We start from the raw sequence: 16,777 nt of genomic DNA on the forward strand, positions 1-16,777 counted from the left end.
ACCAAGACTTGCCTGGTTTAAAAAACAAACTAATAATTCAACATGGTCTTTGGGCCATGGAGAGCGTACAGTGAAAGTTTGCTCTGCATGTACAGAATTGCAGCACTACATAAGGTGTATTGCAGGAAGGAGAGTCTGGACTTGTGCCTTCCTGAAGCTGCAGGAGCTCCCAGCATGCTGTTACAGCTCCATACAGTAGCAGTGGAGCAGATTGTGTTATACCAAGAACTGAAGATGTGGAAAGAAGGCAGAATTAGTTTCAGTGTGTCAACATAAGCAGTGTTGAAGACTGGCTCATTTAACTTCGTTTTAGACCGCTAAAAATCTCTAAAGCTTTTGCATACAAGAACACAGGACTCTACAGTAATTCTTCAGCTGTCTGATAGAAGATGAAAGGAGGTTGATTTGTTCTGAAAAGACACTTAGCAAGTAGAAAACAGTAACTAGGCAGTGACTTGGTATTGAGTCAGTTGGACAGATTGCGAAAATCCTTAAATTATTAAGAAGTTGTCCAAAAGGAGTGGATTCCAGTGCTCTGTCTTCCTGAATGCTATTACAGTGTGCTCTTCAAAACAAAAAAAATGAAACTTCAGTTGTGTGGGAGGTAAATGACGCTGTGGATCTTGTTTTGCTTTGTTTTGGTTGCTTCCAGCACCTCACTGTATCAAACAAGTTGATGTTGCAGGAATTGTTTTGGGGGACAATACGTCAGATTTATCAGATGCTCTCTGCATGTACATCTATATTTTACAGATACAAGTTGGCGATCAGAGGCTACCTTTCAGTTCACAGTCGAACGCTTCAACAGATTGAGTGAGTCAGTTCTCAGCCCTCCCTGCTTTGTACGGAATTTGCCATGGAAGATCATGGTCATGCCACGACTCTACCCGGACAGACCTCACCAAAAAAGCGTAGGATTCTTCCTCCAATGCAATGCAGAATCTGATTCCACGTAAGACCCCTTTAATTATTATTGGAGTCTTCGTTTGATACTATTGGAACTGTATTGTAAAAAGTGTAGGCATCTGAAAGTGCCTACTTTATCCAGTTTTCTTTGAGAGGAAAGAATTCTTGCAAGGTGTTTAGTCTTCTTTTCATCCTGACCCTTCCAAGTCGTAAAACATAGGAGTAATTCTTTCAGCAAGGTGGTGATAGAATTTAGATATGTTCCAGTCTGAGTACTGAAGGGAAGTCTTTGACAGTTGTCTTAGCATATGAGGAGTTCTGAGTTCATTTCAAGCAGAAGCTACTGGAGCTTTAACAGCCCTGCTGAGCCATAGATCCCATCCTGCGAGGAGCCAGGAGTGGGTCGTTCTTTGCAGCTGAAGCAGGGAACTGTATTGATGCAGTCCTTAAATTGAGTTCATTGCTCAGCAGCTGTAATAAAGACTCGGACGTGTTCTCAGATTCTTGTATGCAAAACAAATTCGACCACGTTTGACCTTCAGTAAATAATACAATAAATTAAAAGGATAAATTCAAACTTCTGCAGAGTTACTGCACTTAATCCAGTTAAAGAGCAGGTGCCTCACAGGTATCCCTTCCAGCATGGTAGCTTCATTCTTGCATCAAATCTTACACCGTTTGCAATTCATTCTGAAAAACAGTTGTTCTTTCCTGTCATTTTTGTAACCTAAAATGTGAATGCTTGGTGCAAAAGGTGAGGAAGAAAGATGTGTCACCAGTTCCTGTGAGAAGTGGTTCCCACATAGTAGTCACAGGAAAAAGTGTAATGTGATCTTCAAAAGTATTGAACCAGATGCTAAGAAAGCAGATAATCTGGAGAACTGGGGAAGGCAGAACAACCTCCTCCTTTCCTTAGTTAGAGACTGAGTTATCCCAGTCTAGAGACACCAAGATCCCTTCACCTGGCATGCATGTTGGCACCAAAGTAGATTAGAAGTAGAACCATAAACTGTTGTCATCTGCGATTCACCAGCAGTCCTTTCTTAATAACGCTGCCCAAGGAGAACCTCTGTTCCAGCTGGATTCAGATTTATAATGTGGCTTCAGAAGGCCTCAGTGTTTCATACCCTCAAATGATTAATCAAACCTTAACATCGAATAAGAAAAAGAGAAACCTATGTGTAAAAGTAAGGTACCAAAAAGCCCTATCAAGAGTGTTTTTAGTGACTATAAAAAGCTGCTATTTGAATGATTTCATGTGCTTCTTCTGTATTTGTAGGTCATGGTCTTGTCATGCACAAGCAGTTCTCAAGATAATAAACTACAAAGATGATGAAAAATCATTCAGTCGTCGTATTAGTCACTTGTTCTTTCATAAGGAAAATGACTGGGGCTTTTCCAACTTTATGGCCTGGAGTGTAAGTAATTGGACTTCTATTAATCTATAACTGGATAGGAGCAGTTTTGAATTTATCCTTCTGGTGCCTCAAATACCTGTGGAAATGTGTGTTAAGCTGCTTTTTTTTTTTTTCCTATCATTGCTGAAGATTTATTTTCAGTTTCCTACAAATTCTTGTCCTTATTGTAGATTGGTTTTATTTTGACTTAAATATTCCACTTGATGAAGGGGAGCCTGTTGATTAAACCTTCCTCCTCAGGCCTCAGAAGGTGTTGCAATTGCAGGCTTTTGTTTGTCTGGAGGACTTTGGTCACCCTGACATCTGCAGGAAAAGCGGCACAGTGAGCTGTAGGCAATCCTGGAGGGTCCTGGTGTGCACCGAGGGTAACTTCTTGAGCCAAGTAATAGACAGCCCCACAGGGGGAATGCAGTATTAGACCTTTTGCTCACCACAGCGAGTGAATTGTTTGACATCAGTGATGGAGGCTGCCTGGGCTGTAGTGACCATGTAATGGGGGACCTCATGCTCTCAGGGATGTGGGTCAGACAGAACTAGATGTTAGGAAAGCAAAATTCCATCTCTTCAGGGAGGCAGTTAAAAAGCCCCTGGGAAACTGTCCACAAGGATGAGGGAACAGAGCTGGAGGATCTTTAAGGAAGCTTTTCTTAGTGTACAAGAGCTCTCCATCCCCAGGTGAAGGATGTCAGGAAAGGTAGGCAAGAGGTGGTTTATTATTCCATATCATTTCATTTCACTTGGAAGTTAAGTGATGTCTAACTGGTTGCTTCGCTGTGGTGTTGTAAGATACAGAAGTTTCACAGTTTTCATGTTCCTGTGTCATTTGTTTTCTATAGGAAGTTACTGATCCTGAAAAGGGCTTTATAGAAGAAGACAAAGTTACTTTTGAAGTCTATGTTCAAGCAGATGCTCCCCATGGAGTGGCGTAAGTACCTTTGATCCAAAATAATTGATTCTTGATTCTACTGTTTTTACATTACTTAAAATAGTTCAGGTATTTTGTTAGTAACAGTTGTAGCTCAGTAGATGTTCTTATTTAGTCACCTTTAATTAAGGAATTTTCCCAGTGAAAACTTTTTGTTATTCACATAGAGATTTGTCTCAAGCTTATACTTCAGTGAGCGTTATTCAGCACAATGTTTGTGAACCTTTTACTTTTGTACAATTGGTTTGTGATTTAATAGCTCTGCAAATCTAGCGCTTCTGTCTTAATTTCAACCTTGATTGATTGATTTTAATCTTTTGTAGGTGGGATTCAAAGAAGCACACAGGATACGTTGGCTTAAAGAACCAGGGAGCAACTTGTTACATGAACAGTTTGTTACAGACTTTATTTTTCACAAATCAACTGCGAAAGGTAATTAGCATGTGGGGGAAAAGAGATTGCTGTATGTAGAAGTGCTTGAAAACAGACCCGTCTGTCCTTTGGCCTCCTTCATCCTCTTACGGAAGTTGTAATTTATGTGGCAGTGCATGTCATACTTGAGGAAAAGGAAAGGAAGGTTCCATTTCCACTTTGAGTGTAGGCTTTTGGTTTTGTGAAAGTAGATAGGATACCTGGTGAAAAACCTGTGCTGAGGGATGTTTTTTTTTAGCAACACTAAGCATAAAATATCCACTGACTGTAGTGGGAAAGGAAAAAAGGACTGATGTCACTTCTCATAGATCTGAGGGAATTTTCCTGCAACAAAAATGGAAAAATGAGTTGTGACTTCTCAACCCATAAACATAATGAAAAATAAGTATGGCCATTTGTTTTGGTTTCTAATTTATGTTATGTGGCTGAATTATCTGACGTTGTGCCTTGTGTATTTGTAGCAATGGAAATATCATAACTTCAGTAGTTCAAGTAACTTCTATATTTGCTTTGTTCGTATGGTTTTTAATTTACTACAGATGGTATTTCTGTGGTGGAAAGAATAGAATTCTGACGTGTGGGCTTAATATCAGTGAAAAGCAGGATTAAGATAGTAGATTGCGTGTGAACTTTAAATAGTGCACAACAGCCTTAATGGGTTAAAAACATAAATGATGTCTTCATATTGGAATGTGGAAAATGGGAAAATAAGTATATGGGAGGTTATGAGTACACATTGACACTGCTTGTCTTGTTGGTGTCTCCTGTTGATCCTGCCTGCTTCATTCATTTACACCACTAACGGTGATTAGCATTCCTTAATTTTGTGAAGGCTCTTTTGTCATTCTTAATTCTTGATCTGCTGTCTTTGCTTTTAGTAGTTTACAACCTCTCCCTGAGTTTTTAATGTCGGTGTTCTTGCTATTTGTGGTTATTATATCTCCCTTAGTGACAGTTAAGTCTTCCGACTTCTGCTTTATCCGTGTGTACAAGGTTATTCCATTGAGTTTAATCTTCTCCAAAGCTTTCCTTTTGTTATATCATTTTCCCTTGTCATTATTATTAGTATCACAGTGACCTGCGAGTGTTCCTGTTGAGATTTTTTCCTTGCATTGTGCTGTTTACTCTGAAGTGTTGTAGAAAATCATGTTGAGCTCCAGCAGCCTGTAACTGAGATCTTACCACTGCCACACACAACAAAAATATACTTGATTTGCTTTACCTGGTGCCTCTGCTCCTTTTTAGCAAGAGGTGTAGCTTTCACATTCAGTTTATCATTTGTTTTAATGCCTGGCTTTTGCTCAGCGCTGATAATATTTGTGACTTTTATGTTTTTGGACATCTTCACATTGCTTTTGAAAGAAAGATGTGTTTCTATAATTGCTACATCTAATCCAATTGAGTAGTTCCTTTCAAGAATGTCTGGTAGTCAGTAAATCAATATGTACCATGACGTAATCTGCTGTGAAGAAGAAATTCTTTTTGTGATACAGATTTGTTTCAACTGAACTGATCTTTTCAGGCATTCTCCTGCACTCCTTCCCCAGGCCCCAAATTCAGACCAGCTCTTAAGGATCGTTAATATCTGGATAGTGACCAAAGGAAAGAGCTTAATTTACTAGCCAGGAACTGCAGCTCCCTACTTAGGAGAAATAAAATTGTTATTGCTGGTATTTGGTACTTTGTTAACAGAGCATTTGCTGTCAGGAATGCAGCTGGGAAAGCACACCCAGTAGCAGGGGGAAGCATATACCTATGGGAAGTCAAACCTCTGAAGCGTGGGAGAGGATTAATGCAGAGATCTTTTCTGTGTTTTGTTTCCAAACAGCAGGTGGAGGGTTCTCAGGTACCTGAAATGAAACGTCTCTTCATTAGCAACTAGGTGGCTTTGGTGCTAGGGAATAAAGCAAAGGAAGCTGCTCTTCAGAGCATATATTTGTGACTGGCAAATTAATGCAGCTGGCAAAGGACAGAGTTGGCTTCCTGGGTGGGGAGTCCAGGGCTGCTCTCAGAGTTTGCTCTGTTACTTCCTATGTCCATCATTGGTGCCTGCAGCCTGTCAGTCTCTGTTGCTTCATCCGGGCAGTTGTACAGTTCTTTGCTGGTTGTCTTGAACAATTCCCTCTGTTTTGTGAGCACGCTGCAGAGTGTTTATAGCTATGCTAAAATCACCAATGTGTTGATGCAATACATTCCTTCCTGATCTGACTCTCCTTAATTTAGCTAATATATTTTGCCTTACCCTCATATCTAATGCACAGTCTCTTCTTTCTTTCTTAAGTAATTGTCTTGACTTTGAGAAGTGTCTTCAGGCTTCATTCTTTTGCCCATAACTATTTTGTCTTATTTCTGTCTGGTGCTTTTAGTCATTGCTTGTCCGTGTCCCTGTCATTCTTCTGTGTTTGTTTCCTGGAGGAGTTTCCCAAGTGCTAAAGATCCTGCTTTTTTCAAGTGATCAAAACTCCTTGATCTTGAGAAGGAGTTTGCAGAGTTTGGGAGGGCACGGCATGAGAAGGGAGGTTTGTGAAGGATTGTTTGAAGGGTGATTTGTTTTAGGATGGAGAAACACGTTGCATTTTGAGAGAGAGTTTTGGTCGTACTCACCTACGCAACCAAAGAAAGACTACGTGTTGGATGTTAATAATTCATTGGAACTTCAGAAGAAATAAAATGGGTGCTTTCTTCAACAGTGTCTGGAATGTAGTCATTAAAAACAAATTTTAAGCAATTATTTGATTATTATTTGAGAGATGCAGGAGTGGGTTTAGTCATCGGGATGACACATGAGGAAACCAAATGAGAACTAAATGCAAAGGACCTGATTTGGTTTAATTGTCGTTATATTCTGAGCTCCTATTTATATATGTTAAAAGGAGATGGCTACATTGAGATCCACTAGACTGAATTTTAGCCTTCTGTAATATAAACTGGGTCTGTCATGAAGGATGTTTAGCATTTGAATGTTTGTTAGTCACAAGTAAATACAAAAATATCTTTGGAAAATGTATCAGCACAGGTTATGTTGGAATGTTTTTTTCTTTATGTGACTTTCATATCCCATTTACTAGAGCTTAGCAGCCTGCTCAATATTTGCTTCTTAAGGAGCATTTACAAGATATTGAAAACAATGAGCAGAGGCTGATCAGATTCAGAAGACTCGAAACATGGTTGTTCAAATACTACCCATTCCCAAACTGGCCACTGAAGACCAGCTCATAAAAGGGCTCATAAACCAGGGGCTAGGGAGAGGTTAAGTTGCTTCTGCAAGATGCTGACTCATCTTGATGTTAGTGTTTGCAAGCAAAAAAGAACTCGTGTAAAATCAAAGGGATAATTTTAGTTATTGATGTTTAAATTGGAATTTTCCCACATCAGCATAGTTAACTGTAACTCTGCATTAGGATAATGAAAATAGAGGATCAGCTGATAGCATATATATGTGTGTGTGTGTGTGTGTATATTCTGTTTAACAGGGTGTTTTCTCCTATAATAATTAATATCTTTATTTTTCACCTATTATCCCCTTTCAAAGTTGTCTCTTCTTTCTTTTTACATTCAGAATTTTTAAGTGAGCATTTCCCTGTAAATACCTTTTCTTTGCTGTTACTTCTCCATAGACATATTGACATAAGATTGCATAAACAAATCTCATTTTCCTACCTGGTTGAGCTCTCCTAACGCCTGCCATTTGTGGTTTAATTAGTGGACTGATTTGATGAAGCTGTTGACTCTGTTTGCCAGGCAGTGATGCTGTTGAGTAGGAATTAATATATCAGAGAATCTCAGGGCTGCCTTTGGCATCCTCCTGCTCCTCCTAGACCCCCTGTTTTCACTTTCCTGATGCCCCTTATGCTTTCACATGCTGCTGTTCTTTCCCCCCAGTGATAGTAGTCACACAGAGCTGAGCTAAAGCACAAAACTCATCTTATTTCCAAAATCCTTTAGTGCCATCCAGTACATCAGATTCTACTGTGATGATTGTGTAGACATAGGCATGAGACATTGTCCACGTGCTCTGAATGCTGGAGTGTATTTACTTTCCTAGGTGGAACTATTTAGGTAACGTTACCATGAACAGAATCAGTTGTTCAGATCTTTGTAACTGCTGTGCTCTAATAAGATGATTTTAGACAATTCGTGTTTTTAAACGATTTTATTTCACGTTCTTTTGGAGTGATGATTAAATGAGTTGTATGAAGTCACTGAAGAGGAAAATGTGCATTAAATGATTTGAGGAGTGAATTTTTTCCTTTAATACTAATTGAACTCAATACTTTTTCAGGCTGTGTACATGATGCCCACTGAAGGAGATGATTCATCCAAAAGTGTTCCTTTAGCATTGCAAAGAGTGTTTTATGAGCTGCAACATAGTGACAAACCAGTTGGAACTAAAAAATTAACAAAATCTTTTGGGTAAGTTTTGGAAATTTCAGCTATTTTGGGGCTATTGTAGGTTTCATGTAGTGTTTCTTTGAAAAGGTTTTATTTAAATCAAATTCTTTGTGCCTTTCTGTCCTTCTTTTCTTTGCACTTTTTTGGGGTAGTTTTAAAATGAAGTTGGTAACCTCAGTGCTCTGTCTGATGGCGTCCTCTTCCTACTGGTACATTTAGTTTATCAGCACTCCCGCTATCCTGTTACACTAAAAGGATTTGCTGATATTGTAAATACTTCACCTTGAATTAGCATCTTAACTGTGTCATCTTCAGTAGCACAAAGAGATCTTTCCTGGGGCTGTTTCATGAGCTTAATTTTGTAGCTGAGAGCAACCTTTGGAAAATGTGCTCCTGCCTGGTTTGGTTCTTGGGGAGGATATTTTGAATGTGGTTGAAGATCTGCTTTTCTTTTTCTCCTTCCTTTAAATCAAAGGGAAGGTTGTACCGTGGTGAGGCCTTGCTGTGTGCTGTGTAGAGCTTAGTTTTTTATTGGGTCCTGTGACTTTCTGAGGAATAATGTAAATAAGCTTGGCTTCTTTAGAAGGAACTGATGCTGTTGTCAGAAATAGACTTCTTTTAAAATCCTAGTATTAGGATGTAACTGTCTCTTCAATTTTTTTTGTCCTTTAAGTTGTCAAGTGCTTAAAGCCTTACAGATTCAGGAAGTTATTTTCTATTCCTAATTATCCAGTGGATTAGTTCAGTGATCTTGTTCAAGTGGGGACCCCCACACAGCTATTTCATCCTGCTTTTGGGAGTAGCATATTTCAGTGTAAGGGTGCTGATGAATCACTGAGAGTGAGGGGGGAAAGTAAGGTTAGTATTGCTCCTGACTGTCCCTCTGCTTCTGGCTTGAAGAGCGTGGGGTTGAACCATTGGCTCACATGGAAACCTGTAGTAAATACAGTTTACTTGATATAATGGAAACGATGACTGTTGGAAGAAGAGTTATTGGAGTCCAAAACTCAAGAATCCTTCTTAAGAGTTTCTGTGAGAGAACATGTTGTGGTGAAACTGAAAACAGCTCCTTTATATTTCTTCCCTTTATATTTCTTCCCTTTTACTTAAGGCAGGAGCCCTATCAGCCTTGCTGCAGTGTGCACCTTGGCCACTGAGGAGGCCATTGAAGCCCATATTGTACCTGCACCATTCACACAACTGTTTGCAGATGTACAGCACAGGTGGTGTGGACACGTTCAATAACGTGGATGTGTCCTTGGAGTTACTGTGCATCCAAGATTAACTGCTCAGATGAGCACAAAGGAGTCACTATTTCTTATAAATCCATTTGCTTCTGGTGTGCATAAATTTGCCTTGAACACGACTTAACTACACATGAAGGGCACTCAGTGCGGAGGCAGCGAGAAGCATGTTGAGGAAACTATTCTGACAGCACTAAATTGCTCCCAGGCCTTTTCTTAAGCGTTTTTTGACATGAACTGAGAATAGGTTTTAAACTGGAAGCGTTCTGCTAGCACAAGCCTGACCCTGGGCTCTTCCCATGGCTTAGGCTGCTTTACCACTGCCTGTCCCCAGGACTGCAGAAAGGAGGTGGGTGCAGGGCAGTATCTTAGAGTCCACGTGTTTTGCTATGTGTCACATCATTGATTTCTGAAGAGAAATCATGGAAGTGTCTTCTGAGCTGTACATTTTCTTGATGATATAGTAATTTTGTATTGATTTCTCTTGCAAAGGTGGGAAACTTTAGACAGCTTCATGCAACATGATGTCCAGGAATTATGTCGAGTGGTAAGATTTTGCTGTTTCTTGCTGACGTGTCTTGATACTGTGTGTATATGTATGTTGCTCCAAAAGTAATGCCTCCTATTTATTTCCATGGATATTACAATCAGTTCAAAAAGCATAACACTTTTGATAGAGTACATTCTCAGCTACAAAACATAATTTTTCAATGTAGTCACCACTGTTAGCTGTGCATTTCTGTCAGCAATGAACAAGAGCCTACATGCCACGCTCATTAAAATCTGCCCCACTGGAGGTGACCCACTGTTGCTGCTGCTGTAATGCACCACCCACTGATGCCCTGTGCTCACATCCTCTGTTTGGTCTCCATAAACATTCAACAGGTGTCAATGAATATCACTGGCTGTAATTTTTTTCTGTGTGGTGCACCTTTGCTTCAGATGCTCTTCAGTGTCAGACACCACTGTCACAGTGCCTCTCTGTTGCCATCTGTCACACAGCAATAAGATGTAACAGGATATTGGTGGGAAGGTTCAACCACTACTGACGTCCCAACATCTGCCTCTGATGTTGTGGGCCAACATCATAAAATACATTTTGGAGCAGCCAACGTAATACAGATTAGTAACGTTCCTAGTAATACTGACACTAATTAGTTTAAATCAAGTCAATAAGACTTCAGAGCTTTTGCCTTGATTTATTTATTATTTTTTAAGAATTTGATTCATTGCGGCCTTTTGAGGGTGAGGATTTTGTAAAGGATGGGAAAGGCTGAAAATAAATAGAGTGTATGTGTGGTCCATAAATTGCTATAGAGAGGAATGTAGTTTAGAAGATACAGGTGCATCATTACACCTGTGAGATTTTTCAAACTCAAAGGATCATCATCAGAGTATTTTCCAGAGGAAAGAGGAGGATTTTGAGGATTAAAGGAGGTGCCAGTGAGAATAGGCTAAAACTTTTTAATGGAAGTAGCTTAATGTTTTGATTAGTGAAATAGTCATTCGTATGTGATGAGTGAATCAGACACTGTGCATGTTTATCTTGTGTAAAAGAAACTTGATTTTTCTTTCAGCTGCTCGATAACGTGGAAAATAAAATGAAAGGCACGTGTGTAGAAGGCACTATTCCCAAATTGTTCAGAGGAAAGATGGTGGTATGTCTTTAATCTGTTGAGATTTTTAAATATTAACTCTGTTGTTTTACATACATTGAAACTCTCTCTTGTTTATTTTTGTTTACAGTCTTATATCCAATGCAAACATGTAGACTATCGATCCGAACGAATAGAAGATTATTATGATATCCAGCTAAGTATAAAGGGAAAGAAAAATAGTAAGTGATACATTGAAATATGCACCAATGAAATACCTCAACATGTTGGGCTGTTTTTTACCATTGAGTTTGATACCTGCAGATTTCAAATTCTTTTGTTGTTGCTCAGCACTTGATTGAATTTCAGAGGAAATGTTTTTTATTTTCAGCCCTTCATCCCTTCTCCCATTTCCCCTCCTTGCTCCTTCCCACCTAATTAATTCTCTGAGAAATTTTGTTAAAACACTGAATTGTAGTAGTCTTAGTGGTGTAATAAAATTGTTTACAGTGCCATCTTCGTAACAGTAGTGTTTTCACAATAGGTTATAATTTATATATGGAGATTAATTTGTGGGAAATAGATTTTTATTCAGGCTTGACCATAGAAACAAGCAGATAACAAGAACAAACTAACCAGAGCATCCTAGGAGTGGTCCCTTGTCATCACTTTACCAAGTGCTTGGCATACAAAGCATAGAAAAGAATGTGTAAGACTCTAGCAGACAAAATTGTCTGGCTTGATTCTTAGCAGCTGCAGAGTGAGAACAGGAGATTTGGCAGACAGTTGTAACTCTGGTTTTAAAATCTGTTGGAATTCCTATTTTTGCCTCTACAATTTTGGTGTGTTTCTTGATGTTCTTCAACAATATAGCAATAAAGACAAATATTCAAATACAAGCTCTGATGTCTTAATGTTATTTGATGGATACTTTAAGCCTCCAGGCTCGAGTAAACTTATATTTTTCTTCCTCTTTCCCTACTATTTGCCAATCTTTTTCATTTAGTTTTTGAGTCCTTCATTGACTATGTTGCAGTGGAGCAGTTGGATGGTGATAACAAGTACGATGCAGGAGAGCATGGCTTGCAGGTATTTTTATTCTTTGATTTTAAAATTTATTTCTGTGTCCTTGATAAAATATAAGTGAATTTTTTTTGCTACTGTTGCAATGACTTGAGATTGTATCAACTGATCTTGTTCATTTTTCTCTTTAAGCAAGCATTTATGTAGTTCTTAATTGCTTTTAGATTTGAAAACAGTGCAATCAGCAGTAAATGTTGCTTTTGTATTTAAATCTGTTGTCGTGACAAGAATGATTTTCATGATTGACCTCTTCTCTTCTGAGAATTCATTTAAGACCATCCTATTTGCCTGCTGAAAAACCAGCGTAGTTCTAAAAGTTACGTCAAGAGGTCATTTTTCTGTCACCATTAAGAACATCGTATGAACCTATGCAATTTTAACCATTTATCCATGTGCACGTTCCTAAGCTTTTCAGTTGTACTTCGTTGCTTCCACTGTAGGAAGGAGAAGTTCTTCCCTCCCACCCAGGTCTTATTTTTGCAGCCTCCATATAGCAGATCTTGTCAGTAATGTTCTGTATATTCTTAGGTGTTCAGGAAGTAGCGTTTGGTAGCCAAGTATCTTTTGGCAGGGTACAGTGGACATGAAATTCCTGACTGATCAGAAATTAGTTTTTGCCTCAGAATTTTTTTGAATTTCATTTATGCATGACTTGCTTGTTCTGAGATATTCACATGTGCTTTCAATTTTAATGAAGCAACTTCTTGGTTAGTGATGCTGCTGGAGTAACTCAGGGAAGATGGTGCAGCATTAAGGTGGTTCAGAACTGGAGCAAAAGCTTCTTTCCACATCGTTGTGTCAAGCCTATAAAACAGAAGTCCATAGGAAAGTGTCTGCAGCAGACAAGTACTTTAAATCTTGCAATTCCAACCCTCTGTTTCCTTTACAATATGTAGGAGGCAGAGAAGGGTGTGAAGTTCCTAACGCTGCCACCAGTACTACATCTACAGCTCATGAGATTTATGTATGATCCTCAGACTGATCAAAACATCAAGATAAACGATAGGTAAGTTTTTGGGGGAATTTTTCTTGATGTAGAATTTGGACCTGTTGATATATTTGTAACTCTCCTTTGGCTTAAATATTGGTGCTATTCTTGATAGCATGCATCTCTTTAAGTACAACTAAACCTGTCTTAATTCTCTTTGAAAATTAGGTTTGAGTTTCCTGAACAGTTGCCACTAGATGAATTTTTGCAAAAAACAGATCCTAAAGATCCTGCAAATTACATTCTTCATGCTGTTTTAGTACACAGTGGAGATAACCATGGTGGACATTATGTTGTTTACTTAAATCCAAAGGGTGATGGAAAAGTAAGTATTGAAAACCAGCTAAAGCTATTTGTGTTTTGTGAATAGATGCTTGATGTTTTCATGATGGACAATTCTTTGCAGTTGATGTTTGATCCCTTCAGTCTTGTGTATGTGTGTTGAATTTCTGTAGCAGCAAATTTCATCCCACATTTCTTTAGACTGACTTCATGCAGAAGCAAAACTGAATCTTTCTGTGACTCAAAAATTCAGCATCTTTGCATGTCAGGCTGCTGCAGGTTCAGGTGACTTGATCAGATGAGATGTTTATGGGTCAGGTGCCTCTTCCCTTGAGCTCAATGGATTTCTGCATAAATGTTCACAGGAAAAGGAATAGTCAGGTTTTACAGTGAATTTCTTGCTATGTGTCTTTCACTCTGAATTTCTTTTATTTGTTTTATTTAGAATTTCCTGTAATCTACTTTAAAGTTACAAGAGATTACCATTATTTGTACATTGAACCATTGCTCCGTATTGTTTGTAAAAATAAGGTCAGTTATCTGGGCTTCATGCAGCAACATTAAATACTCGAGGAAGAGTCATAAGGTGAATAATTTGTATAATTATCAGATTAAAAACATTCAGTATCCAGTGCAAATTGTTCACGTGCATCACTTAAGGTTTGCTTCGTCTGGTCTCCTTAATGCTGTAGCTGTAGCAGGTAGCACCAATTAGACTGAACTAGATTTTTTCTTACCTCCTGCTGCTTGAAGACAAATTCAGGTTACTTGAAAGAGCCGTAGATATACTGTGAATAGGATTTATTTGTCACCCAAGAACGTGTTTTTGTGTGTAAAATTACATTCATATAAAATTTTCTCCAGTGGTGTAAATTTGATGACGACGTTGTATCAAGATGTACAAAGGAAGAAGCAATTGAACACAACTATGGAGGCCATGACGACGACTTGTCTGTACGGCACTGCACTAATGCCTACATGTTGGTTTACATCAGGGAATCAAAATTAAGTATGTATACTCTGCGTTGTTCCAAGTTAGATAGGTGTACTGCCACTTAGGGCTGTGCTTTACTTAGGAATTGTGGGCAAGAGGCTCCATGAGTTATAATTGAACTTTATATATTCTGTGGGGATCAGCCATCATTTCCCTTGCTTATAGGAAGGGTGTTCTAATCCTCTGCTGTCTTGTATTAGCACAGTAAGGCAAGGCTGTGTCAGCAGAGTGTTTTAGCCTTAATTGTTTTGTAGAGTGGAAAATTAGTGTCTTAAAAAACAAAGACTATATCTAATCTATTATAAATATGTAGATCTGTGCGTATTAAAAACAGCCGAATGGTGGTAAATATATATGTATTTTTAAGCCTGAAATGAATATTTAATTCTGAAATCTATGTTATTTATTTCATGGAAGTAGTGTATTTTGGCTCAAGATAGAAAACATTACCTTTGCCAAAACACAACGATATCAAATCATGTTTTAATTAAAAGATGAAAAAGTCTGGTTTTGACTTCAAGTCAGAGGAAGTCAAGTGTGTATGAAAACCCCGTTTGATGTGAATTTTGAAATGATATCATAAAACCTTTGTAGGTGAAGTCTTGCAGCCTGTCACGGACCATGATATTCCCCAACAACTTGTGGAAAGGCTACAAGAAGAGAAAAGAATAGAGGCTCAGAAGAGGAAGGAGAGGCAGGAAGCTCACCTCTACATGCAAGTGCAGGTCAGCTTTTGAAACTGATCAAGCAGCTGCCTTCCCATTGAAATGCAGAATATTGAGCACCCAAGACAAGCCTTAATTTTCAGCTTTTGAATAAGCTTGGAAGTAATGTTTTCACAGAGATGATAATTTCAGTGCTTCTAAGTATGTTTATGTATGCACTGAGTACTAATGAAACACTGCTGTGCTGGGAAATCAAAGCATGTTATGGGCATTTCTGCTTTCTCTAGAAGCCCAGGAAGTTGCTTGCATTGAAAAATAGTAAGTTCAAGTGAAAGGAGAAGGACGAGGTTATTTGAAAGGACTGCCCTGCCACTGCACTTCTATCTCCTTCAGGAATTATTGTCTAAAATTAGAATGCATCTAGCCATAGGCAGCAAGGCTGGACATCTGCCAGACTGAGCTCATCGAGTAGAAGCAGAAGGAGAGAGTGCTTATATTTGCAATTATCTTTTTGGAAAAGCCAGATGGACTAAATTGTTATGAATTGCCTTAAGGAACCCTGTTTATGGCTCTTTCTAGAGCCCATCTGGCAAAAGAAAATAAAATCCATTTTCTGTTTGCCTCCATATTTCTTTGCATTTTCTTGCTGGAGTTCATAAGTGGTGATGCTGGTGAAGTTAAGCTCACTCAATACTGTGTTTACACGAGGGCTATTTGCAGTGGAACGATTGGCAGAGTTGTACCTTGTGTCTGTCAGTTAACAGCTGCAGCAGGTGCAGGAAGTGTCGTCCTTGCATACACAGAGTATGCTGCTTTTTTCAGGCTTTTTAAAAGTGCCAATGTTGTTGGAGTACTTTTCCAAGATTGGGATCGAAGTGCTGCTGGTGTCTTGTTCATTTGTAGGATTTGCTTTATGTTTATTATTGACTTGACTCACTAGATCTCATTGTAGTCTATATACTTAGTAATTTTCCTTGTGAAAACAGCAAGCAGTGTGATACCATCCAGAGAGCCAATGACACCGCATAAGAAACAGTTATAAGATGGTTCTGTATTGTGGAGCTGAGTTAATGTAAGCAGTAACCTTTAAATGTAAATTTTCAGATAGTAGCAGAGGATCAGTTCTGCGGCCACCAAGGCAATGACATGTATGATGAAGAGAAAGTGAAATACACCGTTTTCAAAGTATTAAAAAACTCCACGCTGACAGAATTTGTTCAAAACCTCTCTCAAACAATGGTAAGCTTTCTGTAGCTGACCGTATGTGTTTGTTTTAGTGTAATGTGTTCAGCTTAGTCATTATCTTCTTCCATTCCTTTTAAAATGCAAGTTCTGTTTGGGTTCAGAAAGCATCTTAATCTTTTTTGTTTCCTGTCACAACTTTAATTTTAGGGATTTCCCCAGGATCAGATCAGATTATGGCCAATGCAAGCTAGAAGTAATGGAACAAAAAGACCTGCAATGTTAGATAATGAAGCAGATGGCAATAAAACAGTAAGTATTCAGTGATAAAGAACATTACTTCTGTATGTCATCTGTGATTCTCAGTTGGATTTCAGAATCTAACTTTGTGACATCAGTTTTTTAAGGGTTTCAATTTATCCTCCGTCTGGTAAAGTTTTATATTGCAGAGGACTAAAACTAGGTGATCCTTAAGGTCCTTACCATCCCGAGCTATTCTATGGATTCTAATCTTTGAAATGTAGTGGACTGATTTGGAGGGAAGGAGGGCTGTAGTGTCTAATTCTTTCCATGAAAGAGAGTCATAATTTCTATAATTTCATCATCTTAATTCCTATGTTAGGTTTTGCATGTAAATATCTTCTTGAGTCTTGTGCTATTTGGGCAGAAAC

At 38.6% G+C, this 16,777-nt stretch overlaps 1 protein-coding gene across 2 annotated transcripts in view; it reads left to right on the forward strand.

Moving 5' to 3' along the window:
- USP7 (ubiquitin specific peptidase 7) overlaps positions 1 to 16,777 on the forward strand; it is a 54,555-nt gene that overhangs the window by 24,737 nt on the left and 13,041 nt on the right. For both annotated transcript variants that reach the window (XM_015877058.2, XM_015877060.2), the window contains exons 3-17: positions 754 to 952; positions 2,186 to 2,324; positions 3,161 to 3,249; positions 3,573 to 3,681; positions 7,964 to 8,094; positions 9,810 to 9,864; positions 10,895 to 10,975; positions 11,064 to 11,154; positions 11,919 to 12,001; positions 12,892 to 13,001; positions 13,152 to 13,308; positions 14,130 to 14,274; positions 14,854 to 14,984; positions 16,029 to 16,163; positions 16,317 to 16,418. In XM_015877058.2, the coding sequence (XP_015732544.1) occupies positions 754 to 952; positions 2,186 to 2,324; positions 3,161 to 3,249; positions 3,573 to 3,681; positions 7,964 to 8,094; positions 9,810 to 9,864; positions 10,895 to 10,975; positions 11,064 to 11,154; positions 11,919 to 12,001; positions 12,892 to 13,001; positions 13,152 to 13,308; positions 14,130 to 14,274; positions 14,854 to 14,984; positions 16,029 to 16,163; positions 16,317 to 16,418 (1,757 nt within the window). The remainder of the gene's footprint in view (positions 1 to 753; positions 953 to 2,185; positions 2,325 to 3,160; positions 3,250 to 3,572; positions 3,682 to 7,963; positions 8,095 to 9,809; positions 9,865 to 10,894; positions 10,976 to 11,063; positions 11,155 to 11,918; positions 12,002 to 12,891; positions 13,002 to 13,151; positions 13,309 to 14,129; positions 14,275 to 14,853; positions 14,985 to 16,028; positions 16,164 to 16,316; positions 16,419 to 16,777) is intronic.

The sequence above is a fragment of the Coturnix japonica genome, chromosome 14 (assembly GCF_001577835.2).
Source record: "Coturnix japonica isolate 7356 chromosome 14, Coturnix japonica 2.1, whole genome shotgun sequence".
In the NCBI taxonomy this organism is placed as follows: Eukaryota; Metazoa; Chordata; class Aves; order Galliformes; family Phasianidae; genus Coturnix; species Coturnix japonica.